Here is a 26957-nt window from a genome sequence, read left to right as displayed (position 1 = left end):
AACCTCCACCTCTTCATTCCCTTCTCCTGATAAATGTATCCCCCATGATACATTTAAAATGGGGCAAAGCTCATTTAACGTCTGTCTCACTTGGCAGCAGCAATTTGGGGCTCAATTGTAAGTCCAGGGCTACCTGTATTAGGTATGTTCATTACAATTACTCCCTTGCACCTTTGCCAACAGAAACCTGTCAATCTTCAGTTGTTGAGATGCTTTAAGATGTTCCAGAGAGCTGATGTTAGCATTCAAAGTCACCATATCAGAGTTAAGTTTTGCTCTGTCATCTATCTATCTATCTATCTATCTATCTATCTATCTATCTATCTATCATCTATCTATCTATCTATCTATCTATCTATCTATCTATCTATCTATCTTCCTATCATCATCTCTTTATTTATTTGTTTATTTATTGTGTATCCTGCCTTTATTCTTTTTACTAACTCAAGGTGGCAAACATACCAAACACATCTTCCTCCTCCTATTTTCCCCACAACAGTCCTGCAAGGTGGGTTGGACAGAGAATGAGTGGCTCAGTCAACCAGCTGGCTTTCATGACTAAGGCAGGACTTGAACTCACAGTCTTCCTCTTCCTACCCTGGTACTGGATTAAACTGGATCTGACTCCCATCTCTATTTCGAAATCACTTTTGGGCTGCCTTCAATTGTTGGCCCCTGGTGGCTATCAGGACGAATTTCCCTGCAGTTTTCTTAGTAAAGGTTCAGGAGTGGCTTGCCATTGTCTGCTTCCTAGGACTGAGGAGAGTGACTGGTCCAAGGTTACCCAGCTGGCCTTTTTACCTAAGGCAGGATTAGAACTCGCAGCTTCTAGCTTGATTTCTTCACCACCACTCTAGATTGGCTTCTTCTTTTATAGTTACTCAATAAAAGGCGGAGTGGCTTAAAGCAAGGAGAAAAGGGTGTTATTGTCAAATAATGTATTTATTTAATAATGTGTTTCATTTTTACAATTCTATTAACAATTCAATTTAAATTTAGGCTTCAGGCAGTTGACCCATTTAGTCCACATAACGCTCACATCTCCTATCTTGATAACAGATGATATGTTTTATTTTTGTCTATTGTCTTCTGTATGTCTTCTGTTTCTGTGTATTACACCAAAGAATCAGACTTGTTCGATTTCAGACGTAAGACTAATATTGCCACTCTAAAGTAGAAATGAAATCTCATGCTGGCAAATAAAATGAGATAAAAATAAATTTAGAAATAAGGAAGTGTCCGAGAATGTATAGAGCAGAGCTGCGGCTGTGGTGTCAAAAAAATCAATTGTCCCCCTTCGCACTTGAGAGAGATGCAGATCCTTGTGGGCTCCTCAGTCAGGACCAGTTCGCAGTGTGTTGACAAAGAGATAACCATGTATTTTCCTCCTCATCTGCCAATCTGCCAGCACCTGATCTACTCATCAACATTTGTGATATTCACTGGCTTTTTGGTAACCCCATCCTTGCTGTATCTCCTACAATAACTTCCCAGAAATGTCTCTTAGTTGAAAACATCTGACAGCCAAGGACATAAGGATGGCAATCAAATCTATTGTGGTTTGGGACAGGATAGATTGCTTTAACTAGCTTAAGTCCTCTGGCGCTTTTTTGATCTCCGGAGATCTTTTTTGATCTTCAGGATGGGCTGCGTCTGGAAAGGAAGGAAGAAGAACAAGAGCTTCAGCTGCAGGTCTGGTTTATGTCTTCACCCCCAAGAGTTTAACCCTCTTGTGTGAATGGAGTTCAGCTTCCAGGACTGGAAGACTCTCTCTTTTTAAAACAACATCTAAGCATTACCTGGTCTAGGATTTTCCAACTTTGGCAACTGTAAGACTTGTGGACTTCAATTCCCAGAATTCCCCTGATCGGGCCGCTAGCGTCCAGGTCCCCTCTGCTCCCTTTTCTTCAAGCATTTGGGCTCTCCCACTCTCTTAGTCCCATCCTCTGTTAACTGCCAGCTTGTTGGGCGCTCCCTAGGCCGCTTGCCTTCTCATCATATTCACCTCAGGTTGCCTTTGCCATTTGCCAGTCCATCTGCCTTCCCTTTATCTGCCACTCAGCTGCACACCCTCACAATCAATGGATTAGCTGCCCTGCTCTTAGCTCCACCAATCAGCTGTTCATCGCTTGGCTCCAGTGGCTAATTCCCCCGAGTCTCTTGTGTGGCCACCATTCAGCTGATCGCGCTCCAGCTTTGCCATGCTGGCTCAGGAATTCTGGGAATTGAAGTCTACAAGCCTTACAGTTGCCACGTTTGGAGATCCCTGGCTATAACACTTCCAACCCTTCATAGCAACCCTCCCATGTCACTCTCTTTAGCTTCCACCTTGCAGATGAGAGTCATGGGGTTGGGAATGAAGAGTGGTTAGCTTTGCCTTGAGTATGGTGCTGGGAGGGCCAAGGTGTGAACAGGACTCTACCCAGAGCTTTAATCCAGAAGATCAGGCAAAGCCAAAGGCTGCCATATTTCAATACTGAACTGGCAGAATCAGAGGGATCAGCCAGAGGTAACTTGGGGCACATGATGGGTTGTGAGGAAGCTCCACCCTTTTCTCTATGAGCATCAGGGTATCACAGGCATGTACGAAAGGGGAGGATCTTGCCCAGGAATCCTCTGCTTTCCTCAGTTTGATGGCCCACAAGGAGGACACAAATCCAGTCCTCAAACTTTGACCCTGGGAGCTCCAAATGTGACCCCAGGACCTAATTGTTCTCCTCCCAAAGACTTGGTTTCTCACCCATTTATAGACAGGCAGTAAATTCAAGAGGAGGTTATTAGTGGTGGGATTCAAATAATTTAACAACCGGTTCGCCTCGGGTCAGGTTGACCAGCGTGGAAGAAGTGGCCCATCGTCCTCCGGGTCCGCTGAGTATCCCGCGACAGCCAACCTGACCCTGGGTGAACCGGTTGTTCAATTACACACACATACCCCGCTATCCGAGTGGATCCTGGGTGCTGCGCTGCAATGGAGAAACGGGCAACGGAGCGGCCAACACTAGGGAAGGAAGAGGAGCAGGAAGAACAATGAGGGAAAGCAGCCTCCTCTTTCTCTCATGCTGGCTGATCCGTTGCCCATTTCTCCATGGCAGTGCAGTGCCACAGAGCTTCCCCGACCCACCACCACTCACGATGCCCTCGCTTCCCCCAAGTATTTCTTTGTCAGCTCTGTCAGCTGCTGCTTTTCTCCGTTGCGTTCCTTGCCGTTGTGTGCAGGGAAACAAGTTTGTAAGACAAAAAAAAAAGTTACTCAATCACTTCAACTTTGCGAGATCTTTTTTTTTTTTTTCGTGAGAAATTGTAATTGATTGAGTGAACATTTTTTAGTCCCACCAACTTTTGTTTCCCTGCACACAATGATGTGAAATGCGATGGAGAAAGGTGACGGAGCTGGAAATCAAGTACGCAAAGAAATGCTTGGGGGAAGTGAGAGCATCTGAGTGGTGGTGGGTGAGGCAAGCTCTTCTGCCCACAAAAACCTCATCTTTGACGGCCGACACCGAGAGAAAGAACTGCCGGGAAGAAGTCAGTCAGCCTAGGAGACGGGAATACCCTTCCTCCCCACTGCCACCCTCAAATTGCATTGATAAAGTGGGCAGGTGGCTAAGTGAGGGGGAGGAAGCGCAGCCATGCCCGGCAAGGGGGGGAAAGAGACAGCAAGAGGTGTCGCTTTCCCATCTCGCTCCATGTGCCCCAATGGAAGGCAATGGTAGCCCAGCCCTTCCCTTCCCCATCGTCTCCGGTGCTAGAAGCCAATTGTCAGCCACACACCCAGTTGTGTGTGTGTGTGTGTCTGTGTGTGTTGATGTTTGTGTGTCTGGGCTCACCTGGTGTTACAGTCCACCATGCAGGCCAGTAGAGTGACAGGTGGCAGCAGGGGTGGCTGGGCGTGCTCGGCGTGCTCGGCGTGCACGGGGAACTCGTCCAGGTATACGTAGAGTGTACCTGCACGGCAGGCTAGGAGGGCGGTGTCGCTCAGGTGCAGGAAAGATGGCAGCTCCGGGCATACCTGCGGGGAAGGAGGAGCAGGAAGAGAAGGAAGGAAATTGGGCTGGGCCCGTGTAGGGATGGCCGCTCCACCTCACCCCACTGCTGCAACCATCTTTAGGCCTGTCACGATGTTAAAAAGTTTGCTGACACTCAAGAGTTAACTAAGAAAGCTTTATTGCGCAGGTCATAAAAGTTCTTATCTGAAAGTGATTTATTGCGCACGCGTTACACATTCCAGAATCTAATTCCTTTTCTTCTTTGTTCGGCAGCCAACTTTTGGCTGATGGAGCTTTCATTATCAAAATGTAACCTTTAGTTATTTCTGTATCATTTACTTTTTTTATTTTATTAAAGTTTGTTTATTAATTAGAAGGTTTTTACTTTTATTTTCTTAACATCTCAAAAGATATGCGGAAGGGAATCAGCCACGGTCCATCGATCTCGAACAGGGTGTTTTTTTTTCCCCTGACAACTTGGTAGCTGAGATGGCTACAATTTATGGCTGTATTTTCTCTTCGCGCTATCTCAAGATAACCGACTAAGGCTAATTAGCCATGTCGAAGAAGAGAAAGAAAAGAAAAAAATGCGGACATGGAAAGCACTTGAAAGAATCCATTCCCTCGGACACAGAGGAGCAAGATTCTTCAGGTGCCGAGCCAGAAATGGGGGAAGGAGTTACAGAAGGCAAGATCTACGGACTGAAGTCAGTAAATGTCCCTCATTATCAAGATACAATTAATGAACGGCAAAAGTCTAAACGGCAACTGCCGGCAGAGGAAAAATCCTCCCACGCAGAAAGCAAAGTTTATGAAATCTCCCCAGATGAGCAAGAAATGCAAAGCTATCTATATCGATTAGAACTTTTTGAAAAATATATTAGGGAGGCGAGAGTGTGTTTTAACGAAATAAGGCGAAGTAGGAGAAGCTCCCTCACTCCCAAAATGTCTGAGGACGCCATCTTGTCTTCTTCAAAACAACAGCCTAAGACACACCCCACAGAGTTCACTGGTCAATTAGAACAAAGAGACATGTACACGTCACCGAGGTCACGTGGTCCCTTTGAGCCCATTGAACTTCCGGCCATGTATAGAGGGCTGCAGCCAAGAAGTGAAGCTGCACTGCCATCTGCTGGCGGAGAAAAATCATTACAGCAAAAGATGAGGTTTAAAGAATTAGCTATGAGTCCTTTAGAAGCCAAAACTTTGTCTCCAAAGGTTAAGTCTTCAACACCCCCTGGCGGTGCGGAATTCTCCCTAGATGGAAAAAGGCAAAGCCAAAGGCGAATTCGAGGAAGCCAATTTGATGTTGCCACGCAAAGGCCAATGATGCAACCCCAGCATCCCCTGGTTCAACAACCAGCTTTGCAACCTGCGCAACAAATTGTTCCGATGCACATTCCTCAGCAGGTATTCACAGTCACCCCCTTGACTGGTGAGTCCAAATTAAAGGAGTCAGGAGAGAATTATAAAGCCTGGGTCAGTGAAATTGCGCTCTTGCTTCGAAGAGAAGGCACATATTCCATGGTTTTTAATCCTCCCCGTCAGCCCTGGACACCTGCGATAAGAGATCTCGAAAACAGAGCAATCACGACTTTGCTCATGTCAATGGAAATTGAGATCCAAGGTATCTTTCCACCTGATGCAACTGCCCAAGAAATATGGGCTATTTTGTAAGATTGCTACAGGCCCGTTTCAATTGAATCTTCATGTTTGCTCATGTCTGAGTTCCATGGTTCAAAGTTGAAACCTGGTGAACGAATTGGTGGACATTTGACCAAACTGAAAAGAATGAGAAGTGAATTGAGACAAAATGGCCATGTAATCGATGATATCCAAATGATTAGCATCATCATTAACTCATTGAATTATGAATGGAAAGATGCTGTTGCAAAGATTAACTACGTGCCTATTGCTCAACGCACAGTTAACCACGTTTGCAGACTTTTAGTGGAAGACGAAGCTATCAGGTTAGCTACCCCACATCTGCAACGACCTCCAGCGTCAAAGGCTCCAGCCAGACGTCCCTTCCGAGGAAGAGGCTACGCTCCAAGGATGCCAAAGTGCTACACCTGCAACCGTGTGGGACATGACACCCGGGATTGTCCCCAACGAGTTCCAGCTCCCGCCACGTACCAGCCCAGAGGAACAGATTCCAGAGGCAGAGGTAGAGGCAGAAAACAAGGTCGTCGTGGTCCAAGGCATGATCCACAAGCTCCGCTTGCAACACTGGCCATAACCAACGTTCCACAACCTGATCCAAAGTTCGACAGACGTCTTTTGTGGACTTTAGATAGTGGAGCAGCTGTGCACGTTACCCACAGAAGGGAACTTTTCACAGAGATGGGCGAACCAGAGCCCGAGTATTGAGAACTGTATTCCTTCACCAACCACACTTGCAAGGTTATGGGAAAAGGAACTGTTTACATTGAAGAGCTCGATACACACATCCCTGATGTTTATTACATACCTTCAGCAACCAGTAATTTGCTTAGTCAAAGTCACTTGTCTAGAGAGTTAAAGTTCCAGGTTCACCACCTCGAAAAAGCAAGTTACATAGTTAAAGATGGTGATATTGTTGCTGAAACTATGCTGATTGGTGGTGTTTATTACTTAAAGCCAAAGCCTAAAGGGCAAGCACAGGCAAGTATGCAAACTCCAAAAAGGCACAACGCAGACCCAGAGAGAGTTGTCCCAGAGAGAGAAAGCGTTACTGTGCCAAAGGCTCCTAAAGCCAACAAACAAAGAAAACAGAAACAGATTGCTCAGAGCAAGCCTGAGGTTCCTCATGAAACTGTTAATGTTGAGAATTCACTAACTGGTAAACCTTTGCATTCCAGGTGTATTCACAAGTGGCACAGAAGATTGGGGCATGCCAGTTTCCGTGTTCTTAGAAAGATGCCGGAGTTCGCAAAAGGTTTGGATCTAAAGGGGTGTAAGGTGTTTCTGGATTGTGCCGTTTGCAAAAAGGCTAAATCCAAGGCGGCTGCAATTCCCAAACACGCTACACGCCGGTCAACACGCATTTTTGATTTGGTACACACTGACATAGTGGGTCCTTTCCCACCAACACTTGGTGGCAGAAAGTATTTTTTAACAATTGTAGATAATCATTCTAGATATGGATTTGTATATCCTATGAGAGAGAAATCTGAGACCTTTCAGATCTTTAAAGACTTTGCAGCTTTTGTTTCTACACAATACCAAGTTCGCATCGCCAGAATCCAGAGTGACCGTGGTGCAGAATTCATGTCTCAGCGTTTCCAGGACTGGATGCGTAAGAATGGAATTCTTCATCAGACATCTGCTCCATATACACCGGCTCATAACGGAGTCGTAGAAAGAAGACAAGGGGTTCTACAAACCATGATGCGTTGTCTTCTAGAAGATGCCAATCTCAGTAACGCATACTGGGGTGAAGCAATCAAGTATGCAAATTACATTGTCAACCGTACTTGGAGCAGTGTAATCAATCAAACTCCTTTCTACATGCTGTATGGCTACAAGCCTGATCTCAAGAACCTCCACATTTTTGGTTCATATGCTATGGTGAACACTCCCTTAAGTCAAAGAAGAAAGGGAGGTACAGTAGCAAAGAGACTGAGATTTATGGGTATTGATGATAATTCAAAATGGTACAAATTCATTGATACTAAACATGTGATTGTCATTTCACAATCTGCTAATTTTGAGGAAGATATTGGCTGGTCCAGGATTCATTCCAATGATCCTGAAGTTTATTTTCCTAGAGATGGTGTTCCAGATGCCACGCAGCCTGATGATAATTTGCAGGCAGATATTCCTTCTACCAGTTCTTCACAACCTGATGTTCCGTCTTCGCAAGCCGCAGATGCTGATGCTAGCGACGAACGTGAGGACGAGGATGATGATGAAGATGATGAAGAAGAAGACTGGACTGATGTTCCTAGACGCTCCAAGAGGGCCACAAAAGGAATCCCTCCACAACGTTATTCATGGCAACTGACAAAAACACCATTACCTTTGATTTGCAACGTTACTCTTCCTCCAGAGACATTCACACAAATCAAACAACTTCCTGATTCAGAACAAGACAAGTGGTATGATGCAATGCAGGATGAAATGGACAGTTTAAAGAAACTTAATGTATTCACACCTGCAAAACCTCCAGCAAACAAGAAAGTCATTGGCACCCGATGGGTCTACAGAATCAAGAAGAAACCAAATGGTGAGTCTTTATACAAAGCCAGACTGGTAGCTCAGGGTTTCGCTCAACGTTATCCTGAGGACTACACAAACACTTACTCACCAACAGTCAGAACTGAAAGTGTAAAAATTGCCTTAACCACTGCAACTATTCTTGGTTTAGAAGTTTTTCAATTTGATGTGGACACAGCTTATCTACATGCAGACCTAGATGAAGAGATCTACGTGAGAAGCCCTCCAGGATTCCGAAAGCAAGAAGGGGATACCTGGTTCCTGAACAAAAGTCTTTATGGTCTGAAACAGTCAGGTTTAATGTGGTATTTATGTCTTACTGACAAACTACATTCAATGGGCTTTATTAAGTCCGAAACTGATGAATGCGTGTTCACAAAAAGATCTAACAATGCATATGAGATAATTCTTGTTTATGTTGATGATATTGTTTATATTGGTCCAAATAAGAAAATGAGTGAGATTTTTGCCAAAAGTTGGCAGAGATACTTCACACTGAAATCTTTAGGACACATTAGCACTTATTTAGGTGTTCAGATTGAAAAGACACAGAAGGGGTTTAGTCTTTCACAAGAAGAGAAAATTGACCACATTCTACATCATTGCAACATGAAAGATGCTAGCACAACAAAGACACCCATGCAAACAGATTTTCACAACTTAACACATGAACCAAGTCCTGAGTTCGAGGATCAAACACTTTATCGTTCAGTCATTGGTTCACTATTATACATTAGTAGTTGGACCAGACCTGACATCGCACTTAGTGTTAATCTTTTATCACGACACGTAGGTAAGGCAACACAATTTCATTGGTCATGCATTAAGAAGTTGTTGAAATACCTGAAACACACTAAACACATGAAGTTATTGCTAGAACCAACACACACTGATCAACCAAAGTTGATTTGTTTTGCCGACGCCGACTGGGCGAGCGACAAGAAGTCACGCAAAAGCACTTTTGGTTACATGATGTTCCTAAATGGTTGTCCTGTTTACTGGCAAGTGAGAAAACAGAGTTTTGTTTCATGTTCATCTACTGAAGCTGAATATGCTTGTGTTTCAGATGCTTGTAATTCTCTAACGTGGTTTGATGCTTTGATCACAGATATCTGGACACGTCCGATTCGACCAATCACCGTGATGGAAGATAATGTATCTGTTGTTTATATTTCTGAGTCACATTTCACAGGTTCTAGGTCCAGACACATTGACATTCGTTATCAAAACACAAAGCAATTAGTTAAGCAAGGTTTTGTTAAATTGCAATATGTTTCTACACATGATCAGATTGCAGACATGCTTAACAAACCACTTGCTGCAAATCAACACGAGTATCTGCGAAAGAAGATGTGCCTTAATTGATGATTTGATGACGTCAGCCCAGACTAGCAAAAGAAGGGGTGTCACGATGTTAAAAAGTTTGCTAGGCCTGAACTGCCTAAACTGACACTCAAGAGTTAACTAAGAAAGCTTTATTGCGCAGGTCATAAAAGTTCTTATCTGAAAGTGATTTATTGCGCACGCGTTACACATTCCAGAATCTAATTCCTTTTCTTCTTTGTTCGGCAGCCAACTTTTGGCTGATGGAGCTTTCATTATCAAAATGTAACCTTTAGTTATTTCTGTATCATTTACTTTTTTTATTTTATTATTAAAGTTTGTTTATTAATTAGAAGGTTTTTACTTTTATTTTCTTAACATCTCAAAAGATATGCGGAAGGGAATCAGCCACGGTCCATCGATCTCGAACAGGGTGTTTTTTTTCCCCTGACAAGGCCGCCATCCACAGAGACCAGGTAGCACAAAGCGCCAGGAGTAGCTCATGCATCATGGCGCCACGCAGGGATTGGACCTGAGTCCCTCTTTGCAGGCAACCCAATGACGCCCCAAGGCTTCTGAGAGCAGAGCGGACCCAGGAACTAGATCAACACCCTGTGAAGCCCGTCATCTGCCGAGGAGCGCAGCTGAGGCCTCGCTCGCCACCCGCTGAGGCCCCTTGACTCCTGATGAAGGATGGGGTCCTTCAGGCACTCTTTTGGCCACCTGTTTAGTAGCTCCAGCCCCTCCCTCTGAGTGCCTTGTCAAAGCTGCCTTGGGGTTGCCTGCACCTACGTCACTTGCTTGGAGGGGGGCGGTAGGGGGGTTAGAGGAGTGCTGAGATGTCAAAATGGCCTCAGGAGAGGCTGGGAAAGGCGAAGAATGGCTGGGAGGGGAGGGTTGAGCCACGAGGCAGGGCCCAGGATAGTGATTCAGCCGGTTTGCCAAACTGCACACAAAGTTAACTACAGGTTCAGTTGAACCAGTGCGAACTGGCTGAATCCCACCCCTGATTATTAGCCTAGCAGGAATTCTATGTTCCTTTCAGTACCAGCCCATATTTCCCCATTTGTTCAGATGTCATTCTACACCAAGACTGACTTCAATTATCTAGATTTATGTTTACTGAATCTTCATAATCTTTAAGGTATCTAATCATACTTGTGTGAACCCTGAAGCTGGCCTGACTGAGGCCATTTTGGGGCTTCAGTGCTGAAACACTGGAGCTGAGGGATATGGAGGGAGAATAGGGGGAATAGAGATAGCTGGGGTATTGTAGCCAAAACAAAATACTTTCTCCTGGGAACCAAGAACAGGTGGTCAGAAGGAGGCAGCCTGAAGTTACCTAGCAACTGGGTGGCCCCTTGATTGGAGCATGAACTGATTGTTTTGGGAAAGGGAAAAACTTCCATGGGAATATTGAGTGTCAGTTTTCACCAGCCTGTACCTATATGATGTATGCAATAAAACTGTTCTTTGAGGAATCTACCTGCCTCGGAGTTCTTTATGCTGTGGACGTATTAGATAGAACCCTGACAATAAACCACTTTTCCTAATTTCTTCACTCCAATCGGAGCCACTATCGGGGGTCCTGCGCTCCGGCCGCTTACCCGGTCTACCTTGGCAGCATTAAAACTCAGGGAACATGAAGAAGGGAGAAGAAGCAGCAAGCACCGGGGGGAGGAGGGGTTGCGGTGGAGCCTTGGAAAGCCTACAAACCCTACAAACAAACTCAGAGACTCAACAGGTGGCAGAGATCACATCAGGTGGCCGTCTGGCCTAAGCTCTACACCAAATGGCCAGCCACCGGAGAGCTATACTGGACAGAGGGAGACTTCGGCTACCAAACCTCGTTCCAGGAGCAAGCATGAGAGCGCCCGTTACCTTAGACAAGGAAGTCATTGTTTACTTGGACAACATACGACTAAAACATATGAAGAATTTGTAATGCTATACGTGAATTTACTCTGTAAATTTTATCAATCTTAGCCGAAATCTCACGGGGGTCATCCACTTTTAATAACGTGGCCAAGGCATCTGCACAAACTTTTCTTAAGTCCTCTCTAGGATTTTCTCTTAAGCCCCTCAATCTGATAGCATACTCCATAGATCTAAATTGTATCATAGTAATCTCATTATCCATCCTTTGCATATTCCCCTCCATTTCCACAAATTTCAGATCCGCTTCTTTCGTTTTGGTTTCCAAATCCACAACTAGTTGCTCCACCTTACTATCCACCTTAAGAACAACCTCTGACAGTCCTGTAGGTATAGCTTGCATATTTTTATCGAGCTGGTCAGACCTTTTTATGGTGTCCGGGACCATTTGTTTAACCTCTTTAATTTCTTTGCCTATAAAGTCCTTCAAGTCCCCTTGTTCCATTGCCATACTTAACAGAAAAAAGGAGGACACTTCTTCCCAACTTTCTCACAAAATGCTCTTCCAAGTAGATCAGGTTATATAAACTAACTTTAGAGTTGTTAATAATTATTTCAGCCGTTCCACCTTTACTCCTTTTCCGCCCCCGGCTGTCAGCAAACAGTTAACTTTCATTTTCTTTAGGTTTTCAGCTATAAATTAACGCCATTTTGAATCCTTTGTTCTAAGCCCACGCCTTTCAAGTTCAAGTGCTATTGTATTGTATTGTATTGGCATTCCCATTTTCAACGAAACCCTAGAGGAGTACATAAAATTGGTGCGCCAAGTATTGAAAAAACTCCTCGTGGGTAAACTACACGCGAAGCTATCAAAATGCTAATTCCACAAAACCAGTCTAGACTACCTGGGCTACTGAGTGTCAAGTGAGGGGTAGAAATGGATCAGTGGTGGGTTCCTGCTGGATCGCACCGGATCGCGCGCGCTCCCTTTCAGCGCTCCACCTGGCTTGCGCGCTCCCTTTCAGCGCTCCACCTGGCTTGCGCGCTCCCTTTCAGCGCTCCACCTGGCTCTCGCGCTCCCTTCCGGCGCTGAAACCGGAAGTACAGTCTTGCCCTGCCCCTGGCGAAGCAACGACGCCTGCCTGCGCTCCACCAGCTCGGCTGGGAACGGAGATGTTTCCTCAGCGGAGCGGAGCGCCTGAAAAGACTTTTCAGGCGCTCCGCTCCGCTGAGAAAACATCTCCGTTCCCAGCCGAGCTGGTGGAGCGCAGGCAGGCGTCGTTGCTTCGCCAGGGCCGGGCAAAACTGTACTTCCGGTTTCAGCGCCGGAAGGGAGCGCGCAAGCCAGGTGGAGCGCTGAAAGGGAGCGCGCAAGCCAGGTGGAGCGCTGAAAGGGAGCGCGCAAGCCAGGTGGAGCGCTGAAAGGGAGCGCGCAAGCCAGGTGGAGCGCTGAAAGGGAGCGCGCGCGATCCGGTGCGATCCGGGAGGAACCCACCACTGAAATGGATCCAGTGTAAGTCAAAGCAGTTTTAGACTGGCATTCCACCGTGCACGCAATAACAACTTCAAAGCTTTTTGGGGTTTGCTAACTTCTACAGACAATTCATCCCCTCTTTTGCCGAGATCGCCCTGTCCGTTACCAAACTGTTAAAGACTGAGGGGGTGGGGGCTCAGGAACCACAGCCAAGCCAACCCCTGAAATGGATCTTAGAATGTCAGTGGCTGTTTGAGGCACTCAAAAAGCTGTTTGCCAAGGAACCAATCCTCAAACACCCTGATCCAGAACAGCCCTTTGTAGTCCAAGCAGTCACAGCGGTCCTCCTTCAGAAGAAAACAGGTGGCAACTTACAACCATGCACATACCTCTCAACAAGTACTTAAAGTTAAAGCTTCCCTGCAATAAGCTGGGGCCGAAGTTTATAGTGCAATAAGCTTCCCTGCAATAAGCTGGCCCTTTCTCTATAGTGAAAGTAATCAACCCTGTTACAGTACAGCTTAAACTCCCCCGCTTACTAGGGAAAGTGCATCTGATCTTTCACAGCAGCTTGTTAAAGCTGGCAGTAGGCTCCCAGATCAGGCTGGTAGATCGGGCAGCCCCAAAGCCAAGAGCGGTACAAGGGGAAACGCATTATGAAGTAAAAAAAGTTCCTAGATTCTAGATTGCAAAGGGATTGGTTGCAGTACCTAATGCAATGGAAGGGATACCCACTTTCTGAAGCTACTTGGGTCTATTTTCTATGGGTGTATTACTTGGAATCCTGAAAACGTCTTTCTTTGTCAATTTATATTTCTCTTAAAGTTATTGGCATCAGAGCTTAAAATAGCAAGCAAGATTCTTATAATTCATGTTTACCTTTCTTTAGTTGAAGTCCGCCTTCCAGGGTCTCTGGGGAAGAAAAAGGAGGGATTCAGCATCTCATCACTGGAAATGGAGCAACAGAAGGGCCTCCCTACAGATACCCCGGTTTGTTTTCCTTGGATTCAAATCAGGAAATAAGGAAAGCTACAAGCCAGAGTGTCCTTGGTGTTTATATACACATTTCTTGAATGACATTTCAAAGGTACAGTGACACTGAAAAAAGTGACTGATGAACCACTTCTCACACTTACAACCGTTGCAGCATGACTACAACCGTTGCAGCATGACTACAACCGTTGCAGTAGTCATGTGATCAACATTTGGGCACTTGGCAACCAGTATGTATTTATGATGATTGCAACATTCCACGGTCCTGAGATTGTGATCTGCAATCTTCCTAGGAAGCGTCTAACAAGCAGAGTCAATGGGGGAAGACTCCAGATTTGCTTAACAACCCTATGACTCACTGAACTGCAGTGATTTTCTCAACAACCATGGCAAAAGAAAAGGTGTTGGGTCTGCCACTTTGGCATGGGGCCTCGCTGGCATCCTGCCATCAAAGTTTAGGGGGCAGGGGCACAGGGAGAACAAATGGGCAATAAACATGTGTTCTGACCCCCCTCTTCGTACACCAAAACACTCCAAGACAAGAATACTGCTAGACGATTTATTCACAGGAAATTAACACGCTGACTAGACCTTGGCAGCAATCCAGACTTCCAAGATAAGAAACAGACACGAGAGCTTCTCCAGCGTTGGTAATTAAGTTGAATCCTGCAACCAGCCTCCAGTAAAGTCTCTCCTTATATACTATCTTGAGAGGAGCCTAATTACAACCACCTAGGTCCAATTATCTTCTGTATCTGCGTAGTTGTTCTCTACGTCTATCAGCCCTCCGTTGCTGGGCGTCCAGGACCAACTCTCTTGTCTCCTCTCCACTGCTCCAAGGCATGACGTCAGGAGCACACTCCCTTTGGCTTTCACCACTGCTCCATGCCTCAGGCACCTCCTGGTGGCCAACCAACCTCTCTGATCCCTGCTTGGAGTCAGAACCCTGTCCAGGGTCCTCTACATCCTCTAGAGCCGACTCATAGGGACCATCGCTGTCGGAGTCTGGTGGCAACTCCAATGGCCCTTGCTGGACCACAACAAACATGTATAGGGATGTGATGGGAAATAGGGAGGGGGGCGGACAACTTGAAGAAGATAGGGAAATTCGGAACCAGCTTGTGCCAGCCGTCAAGATCACATACCCTAAGATTGGAATGTGGACTCTCCCAAACATCTCAGTGTTTCTCAAACCACCTATGCAGCTCTTCATTGGCTGAAGATGAACTGGTCATGCGGGGGACTGGGATGAGGGGAAACCTTTGTCACTTTTTCACATGGGAAATTCAGTTCTAGCCTGACTTTACTGCAGCCGGCAGCCTTTAGTAAAAGAAACTATCACATCACCTACGTGGAGTCGAGGGTCTTTCTTTCCTAAAGGGACCTGACTAGAGCACGTCTTAGATGACTCCCCAAACAACTGCCTTCTTAGCAACAGAAACTTTGGCTTCAACTGCGCTTAAGGCAAGGACTATCTGTACATGTTCCATTCGATTCAGTGGCAATATATTGTGCTTCGTGAATTCTGGAAACAAAGAATAAATGGTCAACTATGACTAATTAGTGGTTCCATTTTTAGGTAACCCACATCTTTAATAAGAGAAGCCAGAAAGCTCCTATTCCCTCTCCTGGTGTCAAGACAAAAGCCCTTTCCATAGAGAAATGAGGAATGTCTCTTCCACTGATCCTGAAATCGGTCCCTCTTTGATCCACGTGTCACTGACCCAGAATCTCTCTTAAATGTTCTGGGATATAAATGTCATCCAGCGTCATCAAAATGTCATTCAGCGTAAAAAACCCGGCGGCTGATTTTTTACCTCTCAATGTCTTCATGGCACCTTTCAGAAGCCGAATTGTAGCACTGTAGTTCCAGATCATCCTCTTTGAGTCTAGAAGTACATCCTCAAGATTCTCAAATGTTTTCTTTGCCTGGTACCTGGCACAGCAAAAGGACATTGACTAGAAGATGGGTATAACATTCAAGCAGATCTTGATGGATTAAAAGTAATGCCATGGAATTTAATAGAGACGAATACAGTTACAGCTTACAATGATAACTTTAATAAAAGAGTAAGGTTCTACATTTAGGCAACAAAAACGGAATGCACAGGTACAGTATAGGTGGTACCGTGCTCAATAGTAGTAACAGTGAGAGGGATCTTGGAGTTCTAGTGGACAACCATTTAAATATGAGCCAGCAGTGTGCAGCAGCTGCCAAAAAAGCCAACACAGTTCTAGGCTGCATCAACAGAGAGATAGAATCAAGATCACGTGAAGTGTTAATACCACTTGATAATGTCTTGGTAAGGCCACACTTGGAATACTGCATTCAGTTCTGGTCGCCACAATGTAAAAAAGATGTGGAGACTCTAGAAAGAGTGCAGAGAAGAGCAACAAAGATGATTAGGGGACTGGAGACTAACACATATGAAGAACGGTTGCAGGAACTAGGTATGTCTAGCTTAAGAGAAAGAAGGACTAGGGGAGACATGATAGCAGTGTTCCAATATCTCAGGGGTTGCCACAAAGAAGAGGGAGTCAAGCTATTCTCCAAGGCACCTATGGACAGAACAAGAAGCAATGGGTGGAAACTAATCAAGGAGAGAAGCAACTTAGAACTGAGGAGAAACTTCCTGACAGTTAGAACAATTAATCAGTGGAACAGCTTGCCTCCAGAAGTTGTGAATGCCCCAACACTGGAAGTCTTTAAGAAGATGTTGGATAGCCATTTGTCTGGAATGGTATAGGGTTTCCTGCCTAGGCAGGGGGTTGGACTAGAAGACCTCCAAGGTCCCTTCCAACTCTACTATTGTATTGTATTGTATTATTGTATAATACCATCAAAGCCTACACAGTTCTAGGCTGCATCAACAGAGGGATAGAAACAAGATCACGTGAAGTGTTAATACCACTTTATAATGCCTTGATAAGGCCACACTTGGAATACTGCATTCAGCTTTGTCGCCACGCTGTAGAAAAGATGTGGAGACTTTAGAAAGAGTGCAGAGAAGAGCAACCAAGATGATTAGGGGACTGGAGACTAAAACATATGAAGAACAGTTGCAGGAACTGGGTATGTCTAGTTTAATAGAAAGAAGGACTAGGGGAGACGTAATAGCAGTGTTCCAATATCTCAGGGGTTGCCACAAAGAAGAGGGAGTCAAACTATTCTCCAAGGCACCTGAGGGTAGAACAAGAAGCAATGGGTGGAAACTAATCAAGGAGAGAAGCAACTTAGAACTGAGGAGAAATTTCCTGACAGTTAGAACAATTAATCAGTGGAACAGAAGTTGCCTCCGGAAGTTGTGAATGCCCCAACACTGGAAGTCTTTAAGAAGATGTTGGATAGCCATTTGTCTGAAGTGGTGTAGGGTTTCCTGCCTAGGGAGGGGGTTGGACTAGAAGACCTCCAAGGTCCCTTCCAACTCTGCTATTGTATTGTACTGTATTGAATCTGTCTGTTCTTAGGAAGGACTCCATGTGTGGATAAAAATGCCAAATTCAGTCTAAACATGTGGACTAACCATAATAATTCACCATATCAAATATTGCTAATTATGCTGTGTTCAAGTTGTCTGAGGAAATAATTACAAGACCCTGAAATACAATACATTATCTTTACATTAAATTACAGCTAAATAGAGACAGAACTTTCCAAAATAGGAAAACTGCTGGAGGAGCTGCTGATCTCTAAGACTGTAAAGAAAAGGGTGGATTTACTTACTTCTTCAAGACGCTTCCAATGTCCTGAAAATAAAAGAGACAAAGCACTGAAAGGAGCCATTTCCTATGCAGAAAATAAAATTCATATATTTGTAAAATAAAATGAGTGAAACCTCTAGACAATCAGACCCTAACAGAGATATAAAAATAAATAAATAATGCTCCCCCCCCCCCCCAGTTGTTCACCTCTTTTGGAGAGGTATTGTTTTTTTTTAATTTCTTGTTTTAGAAAAAATATACCCTCATTGAATCAAACAGAATTATAGATTATAGTATATATAAATAAATAAATAATAAAACATAATAGCAACAAGAAAATAATATTTGAAAAAGAAAATAATGCATCAATAGAATACAAAAATGCCCCTCCTTGATGCTTCCGGAATCAAGGCATTTTGGAAAATCCAAGTGGTTTAAGGGTGGGTTTCAGGGGGTACGCCCCCGGTATACCCATACCCATTCGTCAAATTTAGTGTGTCTTCCGGTACCTCTTCTTCCGGAGGTCGCGTACTGGAATGCTCCCTCCCATGGCCTGCTCCCTTGCTCGCTCCTCCCGCCCACCCAGTGGCCACTTGCTTGCCCCGCCTGTCCGCACCAGGCTTGCCCCGCCAACAGCCACCTTGTTACCAATAGGAGGTGGGAAATCCATGCAGAGGGAGGAAAACACATGCATTCCCCACCCCCTACATTGGAAACGAGGCGGCTGTCAAAGAGAAGAGTGCAGCGCATGCCACGTGAGATTGTGCAGCAGACGAAGAAGGAACAGGAGGTGAGGATTCGGCTGTTGCACAAGTTCAGGGGCGCACACTGCCCTCTTCTCTCTGACAGCCGCCTGGTTAAAAAGCCATCCCCCATGGTGTTTTTCCCTGGGGGGCTCCGTAGAACATCCCAAGACCGATGCCACCACATCTGCCCTCTTCAGAGACAGGTGCTCCTCAGAAGGACAAGGCCCCGCTGGTCCCCCTCGCGTTCCTCGTCTTCCAGACGCGGCCCCACACCGTGGAAAACATAGGCGCGCGCACACCCTGCACAATTACAGCCCCAGAGAGGGAAGCCTCTGCAGAAGCCTGGGCAAATGAGAACAAGTTCCCGCTGTTATGAAGGCTCCGGGATGAAGGATGGAATTTTTGCTGCGGGACAGTAAAGCCCCATCCGCCAGAGGCAGCAGGACCAAAGCCCCTCTCCCAACTGGCCCTTTCTCCCTCTCAGGGCAAGGGACCAGGCTGTCCTGCTGCCTCTGGCTTCCCTCCGAGAATCTCTGAGGCTGTAATTGTGCGGGCCGTGCGCACACGCCTATGTTTTCCACAGCGTGGAGCTGCGGCGAAGCTCTGTGCGGCCAGCGATGATTCCGGAGCCTATCCGTGAAGACCCCGCCCCCCGTAGATGGGCTCCGGAGAGACAGACAGACAGACAGACAGAGGAGGGAGAGACAGAAAGACAGACAGACAGAGAGAATGACAGAGAGAGACAGAGAGGGAGGGAGGGAGAGACAAAGAGCCACAGAGGCAGACAGACAGACAGAGGCAGAAAGAGAAAGAGAAAGAAAGGAAGGAAGAAAGAAAGAAAAAAAAGAAAGAAAAAGGAAGTGGGAGAGAGAGAGAGAAGAAAGAAAGAAGGAAAGAAAGAGAACTTATGACCACAATTGAGCCCAAAATTTTGGTTGCTAGGCAAGAGCGTTGTTAAGTGTGTTTCATCACATTTTCCAAGTTGGCCACGCCCACCCAGTCACATGACTGCCTAGCCACTCCCACAAAACAGGCCACACCTACAGAATAGGTTCTAAAAAATTTTGAAACCCACCACTGAAGTGGTTATATCTTTGTAGAAGGCCATCAGTTTGAGGGTTCTCCTTGCCCTGGAAATTAAGGGAAGGGGAAAACCCTACAAAGAACATCTACCCCCAAGTCCCCTAATTGGTAATAGGATCCCAACAGCTATTCTTAAAATCATTAAGGGCACTGACCAGCACTTTGAATTCTTCCTTTTCGTATGGCCTGACTTTTCTGAATTATATATTAGACATTGCAAGTAGTCCTCGACTTTCTACAGTTCATTTAATGATCGTTCAAAGTTACAACGGCACTGAAACACACAGACTTACCACCTTTTTTCACACTTGCAACTTTTGCAGCATCCCTATGGAAATTCAGCCACTCATATTTATGATGGTTGCACTGTCCCAAAATCCCTTCCAGCCCTAGGACTCTATGTTCTCCACTTCCTGCCTGACCTGTAAGAGTTTGCTGGCTGGCTGCTGATGCTTCTCCTCTATTTCCTGGATGAGATTGTCAAGAGAGCAGAGTTCGGCCAAACCGTTCTCCTTTCTTGCCATAATATCCTTCTGGGTCTCTTCCATTCTAGCCAGCAGAAGCTTCTCCTGTCCTCCTAACCAGAGTTGTAGCTCTCTGAATTCAGCCTCTATATCTCTTTTCTGTTTTTCAATGAGGTCCTGGAACAAGAAAACAAAAAAAGTAAAAGGCATATTTGTATTTTATTTTAATTATTTTACTTAATTATATTTATTTTTATTGTTATAATAAACAGATTCCCAGAGGAGCCCAGAAATTAAATGGGAGAATTTTCTTTTTTAAAAAAACTTTTTATTTTATACAAACTTCACATCTTTGCAACACATTGCACTTCTTTTACATATCTGTCGTGATTCTTTTATCTGTACAAATAAGTTTTCTATAACAACTATAACTATAACATAACTATAACTATATATATATATATATATATATATATATATATATATATATATATATATATATATATATATATATATATATTGATTTGTGTTATTTCATACATCTTTTTTCTTCATTCTATATATAGCATTCTATATATTCTATGTATAACAACCTTTTATATCTGAATCTGAATATTACTCCCTATGGGATTTATGGTAGAACTGGCTAGAGAAAGGGGGAGGTGGGGGGGGAGGAAGCAGGAAAGCAAAAAAGAAAGGAAGAATGATCAACAAATTAATAAACAACTACAAAACCAGAAAATGATTAAAAGTCTGTGGCAAATAAATAATTGGAAATGAATACAAAACAACTCAAATGTAATAAAGGTTGTTAAATGGGAGAATTTTCTAGGGAGGAGAAAAAAAAACCTTTGGCACCAACAAGGGCAGGGAGAAAGATTACTAAAAAACCCCAAAAGGCTCCAGTTTAAATGATCTCTCATGAAAATTTTCTTTGGGAGATCGAGAATTCCAAAAAAGTAGACAAAAAAATGTTTAGAGTTCTTTTTTTTTCAATAAGATTAAATACAGTTTGCCTCAGGGTGCATAAAAATTAATGATTTTTTTTTAAAAAATAAAAAATCAGAATTTTAAAATTTAAACTGGATTTCTAAAAATTTTTTATCAAATTTATTTTCATAAAATGCTTTTGGAGTAAACATCTATCTAAAGATAGTTTTCTATTTAAGATACATTAATAATTTAGTTTATTCAGCATGAAATGGAGCTTAGTTATGCAGCATGAGGTTATATATTCTGCAATATTGGGACTGTCGGTGAATGAACAGCAGGACAGAGATGAGAGTTGCTCTTTTAAAACTATGATTTAAATCAAATCCACCCTGATTTGTATTAATTTATTATGCCAATCAAACCCATTGTATAAAACACGGCTCATGGGATAGCAACTTAACACAACTGTGACTCATTCCGCCAATTATGAAATCCCAGTCCCCAGTTTAAGACCAAGTTCGGTGCACTATAACCATCTTTTAACTTGAATTTCATTTAAGTCAGAGCTAGCACTTACAAAAAAGCTGCCTACTATTAAGGATGGCAGACGGTGTTCTCCTTCCTATTAGCTCAGAAGCTCCTCACGGTTGAGTGAATACTTACAAGCATCACCTGCACTTTTTTCTCATTGTCTCTTTTGCATATAGCTATTTTTTCTTTCTGCTCCTTCTGAGCCTTCAGGCAATCCTCCACCTTCATCTGAAGAGAAAATACAAGTTTTGAGTTTCTTTTCCGCAAAGAATTACATTGGAGGGAAGACCCAGTTAGAAGATATACGCAACCGTCATAAATACATGGTCGTTGGCAAGTGTCCGGATTTTGATCCTGTGATCACAGGGATGCTCCAATGACCATAACTGTGAAAAAGGGTTGTAAGTCACTTTTTCCATTGCCGTTGTAACTTCAAACAATCACCAAATGAAAGGTTCTATGTCGAGGAATATTTGTAATGGTGACATCTGGTGAAAAGATGGCCAACAGACAACACGCCTGGGGAAGGACACCTGAAGTGTTTTCCCCTGGACTGTAGCTTTTTAAGAGCCAACAGAAGGAATCAACATTCTTATAGGACTCTCCTGGCTTAGGAAAAGTCCTAGAATTATTCCCCCAAATCCTCTGATACAGCAAAGGTCTGCAAGTAGCTTCAGGAGCTGTGCTTCAAAGCAGCCTGTGTGCTGAAAGCTGAGGGATTCCACTTTGGAATTTATTTTTCAAAGGGACAGTGTTGCGACTTTCATTTCTTAATCATTTTTAAGGACTATTAATCTTTACTAAGCTAAAAGAGGCTCTCTTTAGCCACAGCCTGTTATTCCTTTTTGAAGATCTGCGCCATTTGCGGGGTTTCCTCATTGTTAAACAACAAGGAAGAAGGCTGCTGAAGGCAAGCTAAAATAAGGAAGTGTGGAGTATCTTTTTTTTTAAGTTGATGGAGAAATATAAGGGCAGAAAGTTGGTTTTAGTTTATTATTTTTAGTAATTTGTAGCTTGGTCTGCTTTGCTGTGGGTGGCTAAACCTTTCCAATTTTTATTATTCCTAACTGGCCAGCAATTCTTATGTGTCTTGCAAAAAAGCTATTCTTTCACTAAAGAGGAAGTTAAAAAGATGAGGAGCAAATTATGAGATGTGTATTTGAAAAATCATTAAATAAAATCCATCAATCCATATATCAGCTATGCTCCAAAAAAAAGTTTAAAAAGTTCTGAAACGACTTCAGAGATGCAATTATGTGTAGAAAGTTACCAAACCACAGGCAATTGCGAAAGTAGTTGACAATACAGAGGAGTCAATTGCAATTTTGGAATATAAACCTAACATCAATTTTTATTAGGATGGTTTAAATATAAACCTCCCAACACAATTAAAAGAAGAGCTCCAAGAAAATCCGCAACTTGTAAAAGGATAAGTTTGAGACTTTTCCCTCATGGCCATTAACAAGATTGAGAAATCCTTGAGGAAAAGAGAAGCTTATAACTACATACAAACATTTCAGAGAAGAAAAAGATTTTGTTCTATGAAGACAAGCTGGAAGGAGTGACTTAAATTTAATGTGTCAATTGGCATTAGGATGGATTTTTATCAATCTGATATTCGTAACTGAAAAAGTCTTAATCTAAAATTTGAAAATGTATTTTTTCTTTTATGTATAATTCTTAAGTAATTCCTAAATTTTGTAAAGCATTATTGAAAGTGTATTTGAAAGGATCTATCTTAAAAGAAAGTTCAAGCAAAAGATCTATTCTTAAAGAAAAGTTTACCATTTTATTAAAAGGATATATACAAGAAGAAAAAATCATTCTACGAAGGTAACGTAGAGAGAGTGATCTAAATTTAATGAGTTAATTTGGGGTTAGTTAGAATTTTATTGGTCTGAAAGGGAACTTTAAAGTATGTTAAGAGGAAGTTTTAAAAAGCGGTATTAGAACGTTTTGATTTTAGAAATGTATATAAAGAAATGTTTAGTGTTTTCAAATGGATGGGGGAAAAGTATTTTTCACTTTAAAGTTAAAGAATCGGAAAGAATACAGTGAATTTTGTTAACGGTGGTCGTTTATAAAGATTATTAAGTGCAACTAGACATACTGTATATATATATATATCCACAGCAAGGAAGATAAAGTAGAAATGGTTAAATTGTTTTATTCAAAGAGGAGACTATATTTAATTATGGTTTTTTTTTTAATTTTTAACTATCACTTCTGGATTTTGTGCTTGTGATGAAAAATATGATGATGATTATTATTATTTTTGTTTTGCTGATTAGATTTGTTGTTATAGAAATGACTAGTTATATACTAATGTGTAAAAGTAAAAAGCTGAGGTGAGCTGGATTGTTATCTTGTACTGTACTGTGGTAAAAAGAGTTGGAAGTCAACACTTTCTTTCTTCCCTTGTACCTCAAGCTTTCTTTCCCCCCCTCTTCTCCCCCCTAATTTCCTATTTTTATTCTTCTTTGTATTTTATACATTGATAAAACAATAAAAGCCACGAGGTAAAGGAATACTTGTAATGGCAGGAAAGTGAGCTGCCTGAGTCTCCTGGTCGCAGTCATCCCAGAACTAACAGGTTAGGCACTGAGAAACAAAAATTTGGGCTGACATGGCTTTGGCCTAATCCAGCAGGAGAGTTTTGGGGGATCTGCACTCAAGACTTTGGAGGAGTCTGTGATGATCCTCCCCTACAGCAAACGTAGAAAAGTGTCATCGGAAAGAATGTCCAGTAGTGCTTCCTTCACCACCTGATCTCCAGACTGCAAGCTGGTTAATCCTCTTGATGAGATTTAAATTGGATAATACAATACAGTACAATACAATAGCAGAGTTGGAAGGGACCTTGGAGGTCTTCTAGTCCAACCCCCTGCCTAGGCAGGAAACCCTATACCATTTCAGACAGATGGCTATCCAACATCTTCTTAAAGACTTCCAGTGTTGGGGCATTCACAACTTCCGGAGGCAAGCTGTTCCACTGATTAATTGTTCTAACTGTCAGGAAATTTCTCCTCAGTTCTAAGTTGCTTCTCTCCTTGATTAGTTTCCACCCATTGCTTTTTGTCCTGACCCTGGTGCTTTGGAGAATAGCTTGACTCCCTCTTCTTTGTGGCAACCCCTGAGATATTGGAACACTGCTATCATGTCTCCCCTAGTCCTTCTTTCTCTTAAGCTAAACATACCCAGTTCCTGCAACCGTTCTTCATATGTTTTAGCCTCCAGTCCCCTAATCATCTTTGTTGCTCTTCTCTGCACTCTTTCTAGAGTCTCCACATCTTTTCTACATCGATCTTCCTTATCGTTTCTTAGAAAAGGGGAGCTGGCAAAGGGAGCCTATTTCTCCCTACAGGCAATTTCCACTGCTAAGCAGGACAATTAAGTGAACCTTTCTTCCCACTGTTGTTAAGTGAATCACTGCAGTTGTTCAATTAGTCACACAGCTGTTAAACGAATCTGGCTTCCCCGTTGACTTTGCTGATCAGAAGGTCGCAAACGAACATGACAGTTGCCAAGCATCTGAATGTTAATCAGTGACAACAAGGATGTCAACCTGTTTTTAAACAATTGCAGGGAGGGAGATAAGGGGTGGGATAAAGCAGGAAAAGGACTGCGAGGGCTGCCACTGGACGCCCCTCCGCAGCGATTCCTCCTGGCTGACTCCTACCTTGTATTCCGGGAAAGCCTCCTCCGCAGGGATCACCGAGTGGCCCCTATGCTCTTTGGATCGGTCGCAGACCACGCAGATGAGGGTCTGGTGGTCCTTACAAAAGAGCTTGAGGGGCTCCCGATGCTTCGGGCAGGAATTCCCACCTTCCTCCCCCGGATGGTCTCCGCATCGCCTGGCTACTTCAGCCATCCGCGCCAGCTGCCTATTGGGGAGGACGCTGCTGGGCGCGAAGGTCTCCCTGCACTGGGGGCAGGAAGCCTCCGATTCCGACGACCCCCAACTGCGCGTCAGGCAGTCCCAGCAGAAGTTGTGGCCGCAGTTCGGGATGAGCACGGGGTCCTGGAAGAAGTCCAGGCAAATGGAGCAGGTGGCTTCTTCCAGGAAATCCTGCAACGGCGCTTCGGCCGCCATCGCCGCCTCCTCCGCCGGGATAAAGAAAGAGAAGTTTAAGTTTCGTTTCTTTTCCTGCAAATCAGGTGACCGTCTTTGGGCTCTGTCCAGTTGGGAAACCGAGATGAATTGTTGTTGCTCTTGCGATCAATCAGCTTCGCTGGCTTTTTAAAGGAAACAAAAAGTATTTTAAAAAGAGCAAGCAGGAAAGAAGCTAATACTCACGGGACGGACAATTCTTATTGGCCCAACCAGCTCGTTAAAGGGAAAATTGTTTTAAAAACTGGGGAGAAGCAAATATTCTTGGGACGGACATCATTTAGGATAGAACAGAATAGAATTCTTTATTGGCCAAGTGTGATTGGACACACAAGGATTTTGTCTTTGGTGCATATGCTCTCAGTGTACACAAAAAGACAAGATACATTCGTCAAGAATCGTAAGGTACAGCACTTAATGATAGTCATAGGGTACAAATAAGCAATCAGGAAACAATATCAATATAAATCGTAAGGATGCAAGCAACAACGTTACAGTCCTGCAGTCATAAGTTGGCGGAGATGGGTGATAGGAACAATAGCAATAGTAACGCAGCCTTAGTGAAGGGTTTGACAGTTATGAAGGAATTATTTCTTTAGCAGAGTGATGGGATTGGGGAAATAACTGTTCTTGGCTCTAGTTGTCTTGGTGTGCAGTGCTCTATCGCGTCATTTTGAGTGTAGGAGTTGAAACAATTTATGTCCAGGATGTAAATATTTTAATGGCCCTCTTTTTCACCCGTGCAGTATAAAGGTCCTCAGTGGAAGGCAGGTTGGCCATAATTGCTTTTTTCTGCAGTTCTTGTGACTTGTGGACTTCAACTCCCAGAATTCCTGAGTCAGCATCACTGGATATATATAGAAAGGATTGTAGTGTGATGAATAATTGTAACACATCTACAGCATGATTCCATTACTTATGGATTGATGACTTGAGGGGAATTGAAGGGGTGGATAACATCTTAAGACGCTGGAAATAACATGGAGGCTGATTGGAAAGAGAGTCCGTTTATTGATGAAGCAGATCCAGCAGCAACCTGTGGTTCTGGGACAGCTAATCAAATGGCTTAATGAGTAGATGGGTCTTTATAGCTTCTGTAACTTTGAAGTTTGGGATTTGTGCAATATGGGCTTTGTGTTCTGAAAGAGTGTTGGGTAATTCTTCTTGTGGCTGATGGTTATGTCCTGTGTTAGATTTTTGGGTGGGGGGCTGCTTGCTCTAACCCGATCACTCTGATTTTGTTAGCTGTTGAAATTGCTGTAAGGGATTTCGAAATATTCTGCCTTGAATGGACTTCTGCTGCCAGCATTTGCCTTACTTATGAATGGAGACATCTAGATACTTGGCTCCCTCTATCAATAAGCTCGTTATCTCCTTAAGTGCTGGCATCTGCTGTGGACTACTAAGAAAGACTGGGGGCTGCTTTCTGCCTCCAAGAACATGTTTTTCCGTGTCTCCTTTGGGGAAATATAATATTCTGCCTCTATTAATATTCCCCAAAATATTTCATTTTTCTAGAGGGAGGGAGGGAGGCACAGA

At 43.6% G+C, this 26957-nt stretch overlaps 1 protein-coding gene across 1 annotated transcript; it reads right to left on the bottom strand.

The window, feature by feature from the left end:
* Nucleotides 1–958: 958 nt before the first annotated feature.
* Nucleotides 959–25448, bottom strand: LOC309385248 (zinc finger protein RFP-like). Its single transcript, XM_081939481.1, has 8 exons — nt 24987–25448; nt 21440–21535; nt 19802–20020; nt 17573–17595; nt 15666–15784; nt 13735–13767; nt 3828–4009; nt 959–1653 (listed from the first exon to the last, which is right to left on the bottom strand). The coding sequence occupies exons 1-7, from the start codon at nt 25398–25400 to the stop codon at nt 3834–3836; spliced, it is 1080 nt and encodes a 359-aa protein (XP_081795607.1). The 5' UTR covers nt 25401–25448; the 3' UTR covers nt 959–1653; nt 3828–3833.
* Nucleotides 25449–26957: the final 1509 nt, after the last annotated feature.

The sequence above is a fragment of the Natrix helvetica genome (assembly GCF_964273705.1).
Source record: "Natrix helvetica genome assembly, chromosome: 1".
Lineage (NCBI taxonomy): Eukaryota > Metazoa > Chordata > Lepidosauria > Squamata > Natricidae > Natrix > Natrix helvetica.
This window is presented reverse-complemented; position numbering and strand designations above follow the sequence as displayed.